Raw genomic sequence first — 14,486 nt, 5'->3', positions numbered from 1 at the left:
TTAAATCTCAGATAACATAAAGCAACACAAGTCCCTAAGAATTTCAAAATTCCATTTATGTTATTGACAGTATTTACAGGATTATTCATAAGATGACTGTAGGTTCAAAGCTACGGATCACGGAATATATCCGAGCTGAACCCGACTGAGAACAACAATGCAGTAATCAAATTGGCTGGAACTTTAATTTTCGTTAGGTGGACTTTAAATGGATTTAAGTATCATACTAGCGGTCACCCGGCGTCGTACCGCCAAGTAGAGTGTTGCGTTGAACACATCAGAAGACCTGATTATATAATTATTATTTTAAGCGCTGATTTCCAGAAATATTATATAGCCAAAAAGGGCAAATATGTAAAATGAAAGAATTACAAAAAGGAGAATATTTCACAGTAAGAAAACCAAAGAAAATTTTATATATTTTCAAAATGAGATGAAATATTTTGCATTATACTTTCATATTATATAATATTGTAAAAAATGTAAAAATTTAAAGTAAAGTAAGTTTTGGAGTTTTTCGACCGCGGAGCGGTGTATTCAGAGACGTTTTGTATGGTGAAAAATCTCGCATATTTGCGCGCGGTAATCCGTTCTCTAAAGTCACGGAAAGCTGACGAAATCAACAATCTCGTTTCTCTATCTTTGAAGTCTCTGAATAACACTCGCTCGGAAAAAGTAATTATCTTCCTTAGATTTCTGTATGTGCAAAGTATTACGGAGATAAAACAGTTTTAAAGGAAAAAGTACAATATACTCCTAGTTTTTGTGCGCGTGACTGTTAACAACAGCATGAAAACAGTGTCCCATGTGAATTTGTTCCTTTTCAAAAGAAGATCAAGAATTAAAGACAAGACTAGGGAACCAATTAGCACTTAAAAGTAATTATTTTTTAATTATATTTTGTATAACTTTAGAAATCCAGCTTAAATTTGGGAATACATGTCTTTTCATGTGTTTATTATTTGGATTGCAGTGAATACAAAATCAAAACTTTAGCTCAAATATTTGGGTATTCAAAAGTTAAGAGTATGGAACACAAAACCTAGCATGAAAGCTGAAAAAGAGGTATGAAAACTCAAACTAGCATGAAAGCTAATATGAAAGCTCGAAAACGTAGCATGAAAGCTAAAGAGACTATGAAAGCTCGAAAACTTAGCATGAAAGCTAAAGAGAGTATGGCCACTCAATCATCTAATGTGAACAGTTCAATTGAAAACCACCTGAAAAAGCAAAGTATTCCCAGATTTACAAATGTTGTAATTCGTGAGTTACATCTTCCTAATTCGGTACGTTCTACCCCAGGACATACAGTTGTGCGATTGATTCGTTCATTGATCTTTTTTACCATAGTATATTTGGTCTCTTAGACAGAACTTACGTTAACAGTCCACTTTTGATCTCTCTTCTTGATGTGTGTGACAAATATACAGAATTAAAAACTCTTCACAAAGATCGCATCTATAAAGAATCAGAACTTAAGTATCTAGTGTCTAATGAAGTTCGCAATCCAATTTGGAGCCACATTATTGATCACTGTCCTAGTTTCAGAGCAAGAGATTGTCATGCCGAGTTTTCACAAATTTTTCAAGAATCTGTCTTTGTTTTAGAAATGACTTAGAGAGGATAATGTTTTGTAGCACTTATAACTTCAATCAAATTTGCATAAATTGTGGCCAACATTGTGTAGACTCGGTCTCAACATTTTTGCAATATTTTTCTTGGAATGAAACTATAATGATGCAGTGATCAATGAATGGCCAGACTTATTATTTTCATCGAATTTGTTAGTTCAAGAAATTGTTGTGTCAAATTGTCAACCAAAAATACCTGCAAGTAATTTAGACATTGTTCCATCGTCAGTTTTGTTTATTGAGTTTGCTGAAAATCTCATGAACTTGGTGAAAATCCATAGCTCTCTCAAAATCAGAAACATTTCTTATAGTCTCAGGTCTTCAGTTCGTAATCATGGGGCCCACTTTACAATTGCTTCGTTTGATTCGAATAGGAATAAATGGTTTTATATTGATGACCTCTTAGAGAGCATAGAAGTTTATCATTGTTTTGAGGATATTCAGTATCAATACCAGGAAGGATGGTTTTTTTGTTGTTATGTTCAGGAGGATGTAATTAACAGTGTTGATGAAAATATAGATTTGGTATAGAAAATACAGAAGTGCCTATTGCATATAATCATCCGTCTCTTTTCAAAATAAGGTACATGATCATGATTATTGTAAAGGGGTCAAGTGTATTTCCTCAGAAGTGGAATTTGATCACAACTATTGTCTCAAAAAAGACACTGAAAAAAAAGTTGAATTAAGGGTAAGCAAAGACAGCAAACAAACAATAAAAATCAGATTCAAAAAGACTCTGTATCAAATGTTAAACTTCAGGGTTCTCAGACTTGCATAAACATTCAATTGGAAAATAAAAGAAAATTTAACAAACAAAAAAATTGAAAGTCAAAAGAAAGTTAAAAAGAAAATATCCATGAAATCGTCAGGTGCTGTAAGCTCTCATCTCGAACAGACAGACATCTTACTATTCTAGACTTCTACAATGAAAGGTATAAATGCAAATAAAGCAATGCGAAGTTTGTGCAGAGGCTTGGTTTAATGTTTCTAAACAAGAGTGCACTCGATGTAAACGAGATAAACAATGGCCTAAAAAATTCAGTCGTGAGAATAACATGATCCCGTCACCAGTACCTCATGAGCTGAAAGATCTTTCGCAGTTTGAGAAATGTTGATTGCTAGAGCATTACCTATTAAAAGTTTATTGTAAACCTAGAGGTAGACAGAGAGCATATAAAGGTCATGTTATTACATTCCTTCAGATGTTCAGACAGTTGCAAATGTTTTGCCAAATTTGCCCTCTGATATACCAATATTAAGATTCTAAAAAGGGATCTTGTGTTGACTCTAGAGATTTCAAGGTCAGGAACAAAAGTTGTAGATGCTCTTGAATGGCTTGTGAAGAATAACCCTGTTTTTCTGATGTTACTATTGATCAAAATCGAATAGAGGATCTCCCTCTAAATGGACAACGTTATTCCTCTATTAGTCAAGAGTCCACTGAGGATAGCTCTTCTGAATCAGAAGTGAGCATAGTGAAGATGAAATTACAACAGACCTGGTCCCTGAAAATGAAGAAGACATAAGGCCTGATGAAATGAGTTCATTTGTACCTTCTTCTTTGAACACACAAATGCATAAAAACAAAATTTCTCATTTTATCAACAATATCCTGAACTGGATATTATTGGTATTGAACCAATCAATGAATTCAATACTCCATTTTTAGCTACTATGGCTTTTTCCACTCTATTTCCTGATGGCAAAGGTGATCCAACTAACCTTGCCTTGGAAAGAACTATAGCGTCTAATGAACTTGAAAACTTTTCATTAAGATTCGTCATTTTACTCAAATCTGTGATGTCAATGATGACAATTACTTCTATCGTTTTGCTGCACATCCTAGATTTGCCTACTGGGCTTTCCACATATTGTATCGTAGAAGAATTTTGAGCAGGGGAAATTTGTACATAAAGGAATCCAGGGGAAATGAATTTTACTTTGGATGAATTCAATGAAATGTTAACTCTAACTGTGCTAATGAATTGATGAAAAAGGTATTTTATTACACCAAGATTGTAAGTGGATCACGTTCGTTTTGGAACAAAGTACGGAACAATCTGACAGCAACAGTTAAAACAAGTTGGGGTATTTACAATTTTTTTCACATTTCTATGGCAGAGTTTCACTGGCCAGATCTTTTGAGTAAATTTAAAGTAGATGTCAATGATGTGAATGGAATAAGAAACTTTCTTACAAGAATCCTCATGTAGTAGACTATTACTTCACTGAGCGTACAAACAAATTTGTCAGCATGGCTTTATAATTTGCTAAAAGCTACATGGCACTGGTTACAGGTTTGAATAGCTTCTAGAGGTTCCATCATTGTCAGGGTTTGCTAAACTAGAAGACGGATCCAGGTTTGGTTGAATTAACAAATATGCTCTGAAAGGTTCCTTGCAGTCGCAAAAATTAAAATCTGAGAATGTTTCTTTTCAGGAAAAAGAGTTGAATGAAATTATTGCTGAAGGTAGCCAGGCTGAGAAACAAGTGTGTGATTCGGTTGATAAGCTTCTTTGTACTTGCAATCCTATGGAGGGAGAAACACTGGGTCAAACCCCAGGTACATCCCTGTAAAGTGGATTATAGAAACTAAATCCAGAGGAAATGAGTACAGATTATGCCAATCTTGTTAACTCTTCGAAAACCATCTTTGTAGTTCGGCATATTGTCTTCGGCAAAAAAATGATGACACAACATGTCGATTTCACTTTCCTTTTGAAGTAACGAGAAAACACATTTTGGAATTTGAAAAGGTGGAAATCTAGAGATGGTGTTGAAAGGTTCAGAGCAAAAGTTTGGTAACTTCAAGAAATGACCCAAGAGTCAACAGGCACCAACAACGTGTTTTTATTACAAGGAGGGAGAGCCAATGTTGATATCAGTGTAGTAGTTGATTACCACTCATGTGTTGAATATTTGAACCAAAGTATGCTTCTAAGCCAGAGAAGCTCAGTGATATTTACACAGAAAATTGCGTTCACTCATGTGGCGTCAAAATAAACTCTGATAATTTTTTCCCCAAGCTCTGCAATAAAGAAATTAATGATGAGATCGGGTAGGTTTAGTGATATGAGTGTTCCAGAGGTTTGCCATCAAATATTAGGATTGAAGTATTNGGTGCTGTAAGCTCTCATCTCGAACAGACAGAACATCTTACTATTCTAGACTTCTACAATGAAATGTATAAAATGCAAATAAAGCAATGCGAAGTTTGTGCAGAGGCTTGGTTTAATGTTTCTAAACAAGAGTGCACTCGATGTAAACGAGATAAACAATGGCCTAAAAAAATTCAGTCGTGAGAATAACATGATCCCGTCACCAGTACCTCATGAGCTGAAAGATCTTTCGCAGGTTGAGGAAATGTTGATTGCTAGAGCATTACCTATTATGAATGTTTATTGTAAACCTAGAGGTAGACAGAGAGCATATAAAGGTCATGTTATTACATTTCCTTCAGATGTTCAGACAGTTGCAAATGTTTTGCCAAATTTGCCCTCTGATATACCAATAATTAAGATATCTAAAAAGGGATCTTGTGTTGACTCTAGAGATTTCAAGGTCAGGAAACAAAAAGTTGTAGATGCTCTTGAATGGCTTGTGAAGAATAACCCTGTTTATTCTGATGTTACTATTGATCAAAATCGAATAGAGGATCTCCCTCTAAATGGACAACTTTATTCCTCTATTAGTCAAGAGTCCACTGAGGATAGCTCTTCTGAATCAGAAAGTGAGCATAGTGAAGATGAAATGAAATTACAACAGACCTTGGTCCTGAAAATGAAGAAGACATAAGGCCTGATGAAATGAGTTCATTTGTACCTTCTTCTTTGAACACACAAATGCATAAAAACAAAATTTCTCATTTTATCAACAATATCCCTGAACTGGATATTATTGGTATTGAACCAATCAATGAATTCAATACTCCATTTTTAGCTACTATGGCTTTTCCAACTCTATTTCCTGATGGCAAAGGTGATCCAACTAACCTTGCCTTGGAAAGAACTATAGCGTCTAATGAACTTGAAAACTTTTCATTAAAGATTCGTCATTTACTCAAATTCTGTGATGTCAATGATGACAATTACTTCTATCGTTTTGCTGCACATCCTAGATTTGCCTACTGGGCTTTCAACATATTGTATCGTAGAAGAATTTTGAGCAGGGGAAATTTGTACATTAAAAGGAATCCAGGGGAAATGAATTTTACTTTGGATGAATTCAATGAAATGTTAAACTCTAACTGTGCTAATGAATTGATGAAAAAGGTATTTTATTACACCAAAGATGTAAGTGGATCACGTTCTTTTTGGAACAAAGTACGAAACAATCTGACAGCAACAGTTAAACAAGTTGGGGTATTTACAATTTTTTTCACATTTTCTATGGCAGAGTTTCACTGGCCAGATCTTTTGAGTAAATTTAAAGTAGATGTCAATGATGTGAATGGAATAAGAAAATTTATTACAGAGAATCCTCATGTAGTAGACTATTACTTCACTGAGCGTACAAACAAATTTGTCAAGCATTGGCTTTATAATTTGCTAAAAGCTACATGGCACTGGTACAGGTTTGAATATGCTTCTAGAGGTTCCATTCATTGTCATGGTGTTGCTAAACTAGAAGACGATCCAGGTTTGGTTGAATTAACAAATATTGCTCTGAAAGGTTACCTTGCATCGCAAAAATTAAAATCTGAGAATGTTGCTTTTCAGGAAAAAGAGTTGAATGAAATTATTGCTGAAGGTAGCCAGGCTGAGAAACAAGTGTGTGATTATGTTGATAAGCTTCTTTGTACTTGCAATCCTATGGAGGGAGAAAACTGGGTCAAACCCCAGGTACATCCCTGTAAAGTGGATTATAGAAACTTAAATCCAGAGGAAATGAGTACAGATTATGCCAATCTTGTTAACTCTGTCGAAAAACATCTTTGTAGTTCGGCATATTGTCTTCGGCAAAAAAATGATGACACAACATGTCGATTTCACTTTCCTTTTGAAGTAAACGAGAAAACACATTTGGAATTTGAAAAGGTGAAATCTAGAGATGGTGTTGAAAGGTTCAGAGCAAAAGTTGTAACTTCAAGAAATGACCCAAGAGTCAACAGGCACCAACGTGTTTTATTACAAGGATGGAGAGCCAATGTTGATATCAGTGTGTAGTAGTTGATTACCACTCATGTGTTGAATATTTGACAAAGTATGCTTCTAAGCCAGAGAAGCTCAGTGATATTACACAGGATGCGTTCACTCATGTGGCTTCAAAAGTAAACTCTGATAATTTTTCCCCAAGCTCTGCAATAAAGAAATTAATGATGAGATCGGTAGGTTTACGTGATATGAGTGTTCAAGAGGTTTGCCATCAAATATTAGGATTGAAGTATTACAGTAGTTCTTATGAAGTTTATTGCATGTCCTTAGATGGTTCTCGACAGGTTGAATTGGTTGATGGTGAAGTTAGTACAAAAAAATCTCACTTGGATATTTATGCATTTAGAGAGGACTACTCTTCTGATCCAAGGATTTCTGAGATGAATTTTATCCAATTTCATGCCAATTATGTTTTGGTCAATGAAGAGTTGCATAAAAGGAAAAAAGAAGTTGTAATCCGAACATTTCCTTCTTACTCATCTTCTCCAAATAGTATTCACTATAGTAAGTACTGCAAGTATAGTTTACTAAAATATAAAGTATGGAGACATACTCCAAATTCAGCTTGGGGTGAAATAGATGCAACTGATGAAGGTTTTATTATGTGTTGGGCTACATTTCTACGATCAGATGCTGCTGTTAGTGTTCCTAATCATTTAAGGGAATTAGAAACAATTGAAAATGCTATGATGAGTAGAGAAACAGGTACCGATTCTCAGGACTCTGATTCCGAAGATGATTCTGAAGTAATCAATGATGAGATAAGCAACTACAGAGAGGAATGGATGTTTCTAGCAGATCATTTCTCAAATCCCCAACAAGAAGATAATTCGAGTGGTAGTGAGTGAAAATAGAACATATTGGCTGGATCAGTGTTCCCAGTATAATTCAATATCTAGATTAGAAATGCCTGCTTGGATAAATAGCAAAAAAGCTACCTTAAGAATAGAAGGTCAACTGAATGACGAGGACACTGAATTACAGAATGTCTTAAAACTAAATGATCAACAGCGTAAAGCATTTGAGATGGTAAGGTGTCACATTAATAGTAACTCACAACTGTTGATGATAATTTTTGGAAAGGCAGGTTGTGGAAAAAGTTTTTTGATTCACAGACTTAGACATTTATTAGGAGATGCACTCATCATTTCATCATTATTTGGACTTGCAGCTTATAGTGTAGGAGGTAAAACTTTACATCACTTGTTGAGATTGCCTATCAAAGGCAAGTTTAACTCCGAACTTGAGGGCTCGTCATTGATACAACTTCAAGAAAGGCTAAAAGGTATTAGGTACATTATAATTGATGAATATTCTGTAATTAATCGAACAGACTTAGCTTGGGTGAATCGGAGATGCAAACAAGCCACTGGAAAGTTTGATGTGCCATTTGGAGGTATAAATATGATCTTGTCTGGAGACTTGGGACAACTTCCTCCTGTGAAAGGACATCCTATTTATTACAACAATCCTAGAAATGAACTTGAAGCTGAGGGATTTTTCGTTTATCAATTATTCAATACAGTTATTGAGCTTACTGTGAATCAGCGCTCAGATGGAAGCAGTTCTCTTCAAAAAAGATTTCGCAGCCTCTTGAGTAATGTTCGTGATGGGTAATGTGAGCATAGATGATTGGAAATTGTTACTGACACGTTCTGGACCTAGTATTAAAACTAACTTTTCAAATGCCTTGAAGTTGTCCTATGGAAATAAAGATGTTGCAGAAAACAATTTCAAGGCCCTTGAAAAACTGAACCAACCGATAGCTAGAATTTCTGCTTTACACAATGACAAAAAAGCTGCAAAATGCTCTTTAGATGATATGGGTGGCTTGGCACCTACTCTCCTTTTATCAGTTGGAGCTAGAGTAATGTTAATGAGAAATTTGTGGACTGAATCTGGTCTCTGTAATGGAGCCATGGGTACTGTTTGCAGCATTGTTTTTAAGGATAATGAAACTCCACCATCTTTTCCAATAGCAGTGATTGTACAATTTGACCAATATTCAGGTCCAAGTTTTTCAGAATTACAACAGAATTTGGTACCCATACCACCTATTGCAAATACATCTGACAGCCTAGGTAGTAATTATGAAAGAATTCAGTTTCCCTTGCGATTGGCATGGTCAATAACTATACACAAGTCGCAAGGCCTTACTCTAGAACAAATGTCAATTGATCTTGGAAAATCTGAACGAGCATCTGGACAATCTTATGTTGCTCTCTCAAGAGCAAAGACTTTAGATAGTATTTATATTGAGCCAATGCCATATGAAAGATTGAAATCCTTAGCAAAAAGTAAAAGTTTGAAAAAGCGTTTGGATGAAGAAAGCAGATTACGTCAACTTGGTATGACAAAGTAATCAAATTAAAGTTTTTATTTACCAGCCGTCTCCTCTAAATAGTTTGTATATAGATTTGCAGTTTTTGTGATTCTTTCATTGTTTTTAAAAAAAAGTAAAGGGGAAATGTGGATATTTTCCTGAAAATTTGTTTATTTATCATTTTAGTTTCTTTTAATAACAAAAAATTATCCTGTATCTTTATTACAGTGGCAAAAGGTGACAGAAAGAGGAAGCAAACTGCTGCTGATGCTAAGATGGATGACTTTGATGCATTAGCTAGCACTCAAAGTAATAACACCACCAAAAGTTCAAGTTCTTCTCCCAACGCCAGTGAAAGTTTGAATAACAATGAGACACCGGTGACTCCTAAAAAGCAGGCTGTTGAAGGGATGGTCAATACACCATCACGTTTGTTTGGGTCTCCATCACTCTTGCCGTCCCCAAGATTTTCACCTTCCATTCCACCCAATGCCAGAGGTAAGAAAAAGTAAAATTCAAGAACATTTTTCTTTAATTTTTTCTCAAACATTTCAGAAATGCATTATTTAATTCTTACCAGCTTTTACTAAAATAGTAAACCCATTAAATACAGTGGGACTGGTTTAAGTAAATGGTTTATGTATAAAGTCATTGCCTGGTCATGAAAAGTTTTGCGTTAATGTTATTTCTTGTGCTTATGTCAAGCCTTCTCTTTCAACACAGGGTATTGCAAATTGATTGTTACTATTCTTCTTTAGACATCCTTGGATTTGTTGGCGTAGTTGCAACGATCAGCCAAAATCAAGCTCGTACCAGAAATTTCTTCACGGTGCATCTCAAAACTGGCAAAACTGATTTTTGCAAAATAATAATCAGCAACCATAAAGACATCAAATCAATAAGGCAAAAATTTCTTGACGCCTTTCATAACAAAACTGCCATCCGTGCCGGCAAATTAGTACCAGGGAAAGAGGTATATTTTTTTAACAGCTACTCTTCAATCTCGGACATTGATGACAATGAACTCAGCTTTGGTTTAAATGATGCTGATGCTGTTCATCTTTCTGATATCGATGAGAATGGAACGGTTCTTTCAGCGGTTGGAAAAATCAAATATTCAGGTCCCACTGAGATGAAAGAATATGATAAGTTCGGCAAAACCAAAACAAGTCTTATGCGCCCTTGCCTTTTCTCTGATGGCGTGAAAACTGTCAGTTTGTCCCTGTGGGGAGACTTTGTTCATCTGGTTAGAGAAAACACACTCATTCAATTGACTTCACTTTCCTCAAAAGTGATTAACGAGGAGATTTGTCTTGGTACCACTTACTCATCTTCAATTTGTTACCTGACAGCAGATTTGGACGTTGAATTCCCAGAACAGGTTCTCAGCGAAGTTGACTTGTCTACCAAGCTAATAACAACGCCTGTTATAGCTAGCGTTAAAGTGGACAACTATTGGTCATGTAAATCATGCCAAAAAAGGTTAGCACCATCCACACAAGGTATGACTTCCTGTTCTTCATGCAGTAAGGATTTCAAGATTAGTTACCTTAAATTGCATCGAAATCTATTTAAAGTTGTCGTATTCGTTGAATTTGATGCTCCGGAAATGACAGTGAAATTATCAAACAACATCCTTATCGATATGTTCGGTTCAGAAACTCTGAATAATATCGACACAGAAGATGGTATGAACGACCTCAAGCTCAAGTTGCTTAATTCTGATTTCAGTTATGAAGTTGATGTTAAAAAGAAAATAGTTATGGAAATTGTGAAAGCTGAAGAAAGTTAAGACTTCTTTTTTTCGCACAAACTTTTGAGAGGTTAAATCTCTTAAAAGAATCCTTAGACCATGATTTTATTATGCTTCTATTAAAAAACGTAGTAAAGACATATTTTCATCATTAAAGATTTATCAATGTACATTTTATCTTATAGTGTAGGTGGGTTGTCAGATTTCAATCTTCGTTTGAGTATAATGGGTAGAGCTAAGTTTTCATTGACATTGATTCTATGGGACCTATGACTCTTTGAGCCTCAAACTGTTCTTATTTGGTTCTTATTCTTTGGGGGTATTTTGGGTCCTTTTTGCCTTATTTTTATTTTTTACCTCATCTTACCTCGTTTGGACCCTTATTTGATAAAAAATTAGACATCCCAGCCTTCAACTTGTTCTTATTTTTTGGGCATTTTAAGCCTCATTGTTTTTATAAAAAAGAGTATTAGCTTTTTTATTTTCCCATTTTGTTAATAATAAAAGAGGCGTAGAAAACAGATTTTTACCAAAAAAGATTTTTTTGTTAAGATTATTTAAAAAAGAGACGTAGAAAAACAGATTTTTATGAAAAAAGATTTATCATTTTTCCCATTTTGTTAAGATTATTTAAAAAAGAGACGTAGAAACAGATTTTTATCAAAAAAAGGTTTATCATTTTTACCACTTGTTAATAATTTTAGAAAAGGTTTGTAGTTTTTATTTAGTTTAGTTTTTTATAAGCAGGTCATTTATGATATAACATTTGTATCAAAATGATTCCTTTTTTTTACAATAAATGGATTTGCTTTAGCCATTTAGAAGTTTTATTGTTTACGTATTTTAGCAATATTCCATACATGTACACATTTATCACCATTATACCCTTGCAAAGATTTATCAAAAGTTATTTACCTTTTAGTCTATCTTCATCGTTATTCGCAATTTTCCTTAAATTTCTTCCCAAATTCATTTAGTTGCTTGAAACTGCCCTTTTGTATCTCTAAAGTAAGCAACGTCAAACTTTTGTTTTGGTTTTCATATAGACTATAGACAGAACTTAAAACACACATGTCACGGGAAAAATGAAAATTGAAAACTGGTCCAAAAGCCTAAAATTTGTACTAAATTTCCTAATTTCTAGTCTATTTTCGTCCTAATTTGTCCTATTTTACTAACTAAATGGCAAAAAAATTGGCTTGGAGGCCTGAACGGTTTCCCTAGCCTGTAGGCCACTTGGAGCTTTTTGATAGACTGGATGACGCTGGTAGCCAATTTTTTTGTTAATTTTACTTTGCCAGCATAAGTTTTTTGTGCCTACTCAGCTTTTTTAAGATAAATCGATAAACTTTAAGGATTTTTTAAGAATGTTGTTCAGCTTCAAATTTTGTCTGAAATATGGTTCTGTTGAGAAAGTTTCAAATTCTTGTTTTCCATTTTGGTTTTTTGTTGTTTGAAGAAATTTAATCCCTGCAAAACTTAATCTACAAATGGTATTGCAGGAAAAATCTTATTTTTGAAATGAATTTTATGGCAAATTTAGTTAAATTCACTTTTTTTATTTTTCAAGTCTTAGAAACAAAAGAATTTTTTAGGGCTCAAATTCGTGACATTTTCAGATCGCGAATCACTTCGATTTATATAATTCTTATAAAAAAACTGTACTTTGTATATCATTAAAAATTATATTTTGATTAAAAAAAAACTTGGAAAAAACGTCTGGTTTCAAAACTAACTGTAGTCAAACCAAACTTTCTATAAGATTTAAGGATTTTTCTATGTACTGTTCATATTAAACGGTAAATGGTGTACAAATTCATAAATTTCATAAGATTTGACCGCGGTCGCCTCAGTGTGTTACACTGTGACCTAGTAAAACTTCAATTGTATTTGTTCGAAGATGATTGGCGTTTTTCACATTTTTGAATAGAACGGCAGAGTTTCTCTAATCATTTTTCTGCTTCACTTTTGAAAATTTCGACGAATTCTGAGAAATTTAATATTTTATTTTTGCTGACTCGGCAAAACAATTGTTTTTATTGCTGACGCGGCAAAATTGATTGTTTTCGTTCATTAGTTATGCGGAAACCCTGTAGATATAGTTTATTGTATTAGAAAAACAAAAACACGCTATCTGATGAGATCTAACTGAGGTGAAACAATGGTTAGACGTCTTGTTTTGGTTATAAGTCTTCGGATAACCTAACAAAATTTCAACTTTCTCAATATTCAGTCGTTCGCCAGCTTTTGCGGTGAGCGGTCACGGGTGTACGGGGCTTCGAACCGGGTTCTAGTCCGACTTTTTTTTTTTCCCACTCTTTCCATCTTCTTCTTTGAACTGTAAAATGTGTGTGAGAGCCACAGGGTTGGATAGTGGCGATCCAATCTCAGTTCCTTCCTATCTAGTATGCTTTCTACAACGCTGTGGCAGAAACGTGTCAAAGGTGTGGCAACTTTGTCTAGTAGAAAGTACACTTCTTTTTTCATTGTTATTTTAGTTTCTTCGGCTGGTTCCGTGGATTTTAAGTTTTAGTTTATTTTCTATTTCCGCGCGTTTCATACATTCACTAAACACATCTTTTTACATCTTTTTACATCTTTTTATCTTAACACTGCTTGGCCTACCTACACAACCCTATTTCCATCATATAGGAGGATATTTTCACAAATGGCCGAAATCCTGTGTGGGTCGAAAACTGAGTAACAGATAATGTGTTTTCTTGAAATATTTTTTGACTCATATTGAGTTACTTCTTTCCATTTTAACTCATATTGAGTCGCTTTCTTCCTTGTAGTCACTTTAGATCACTAGTTTTGCATTGATGGATGTATATGTCATAATTTTTTCCTTTTCAATTCCAACCTGATTGATTTTCTCTGAATGTTCATTCTAGATTTTTGTTGTATTTATATTGTCTTTTTGTTTTGTAAGTTTTGTCTTTATTGTTTCCATTTTAAGTAGTTGAAGGTTTTATACTTCTTGACTATATATATATAAGTTATATGCTATGTACTAGCCCCGGCGGCAAAATCCCGCCAATCTTTAACTATAGACAATTGTACAGGGGCTTATGTATCAAAATAGGTTCTCATGTGATACACGTGTTAAAAGCAAACAGTTTCTTGATGTCTTGACCCCTCAAGAGCCAAGGAAATCTTGGGTTACAGAATTCTGCCACCGCAGTTGCCATGGAAAATGACGTGATTGGCTACCATGGCAACAAAAAATTAATGTCGTCAAATTCGAACAGTTTTTCTTCCATTCGAAAGAGCATGAAAAAGAAATTTTATTATTTGATGACGTCATCGTTTATGACGTCATTTTGCCTTTATAGCCTTACATCTCCTGATATACTCATTTTCAGATATAGGTTGTGACCTTTTTTTATCAGTTTTTCATGCTCTTTCGAATGGAACAAAAATTGTTCGAATTCGACGACATTATTTTTTGTTGCTATGGTAACCAATGACGAGGTGACAGAATTTTGTAGATCAAGATTTTCTTGACCCTTGAGGAGTCAATACACCATACACCATATCAAAAAAACTGTTTGCTTTTAGCACGTCTATGCACATGAGAATACATAAGCCCCCGCACTACAATCTGAGATCATTCCCTGACC

At 34.4% G+C, this 14,486-nt stretch overlaps 1 protein-coding gene and 1 long non-coding RNA gene across 2 annotated transcripts in view; both read left to right on the top strand.

Annotated features, from left to right (window-relative positions):
* The window catches only part of LOC136824902 (uncharacterized), a 366,918-nt gene that overhangs the window by 129,864 nt on the left and 222,568 nt on the right, over nucleotides 1-14,486 (top strand). The window lies entirely within an intron of this gene.
* LOC136824888 (uncharacterized) lies at nucleotides 803-11,177 on the top strand. Its single transcript, XM_067080865.1, has 3 exons — nucleotides 803-878; nucleotides 9,339-9,608; nucleotides 9,869-11,177. Coding segments are annotated over exons 1-3 (1,305 nt in total). The 5' UTR covers nucleotides 803-877; the 3' UTR covers nucleotides 10,903-11,177.

The sequence above is a fragment of the Clytia hemisphaerica genome, unplaced genomic scaffold, assembly GCF_902728285.1.
Source record: "Clytia hemisphaerica strain Z4C2 unplaced genomic scaffold, Clytia hemisphaerica genome assembly, whole genome shotgun sequence".
In the NCBI taxonomy this organism is placed as follows: domain Eukaryota; kingdom Metazoa; phylum Cnidaria; class Hydrozoa; order Leptothecata; family Clytiidae; genus Clytia; species Clytia hemisphaerica.
Note: the sequence above shows the minus strand (reverse complement) of the source record. Positions and strands in the feature narration are given on the sequence as shown.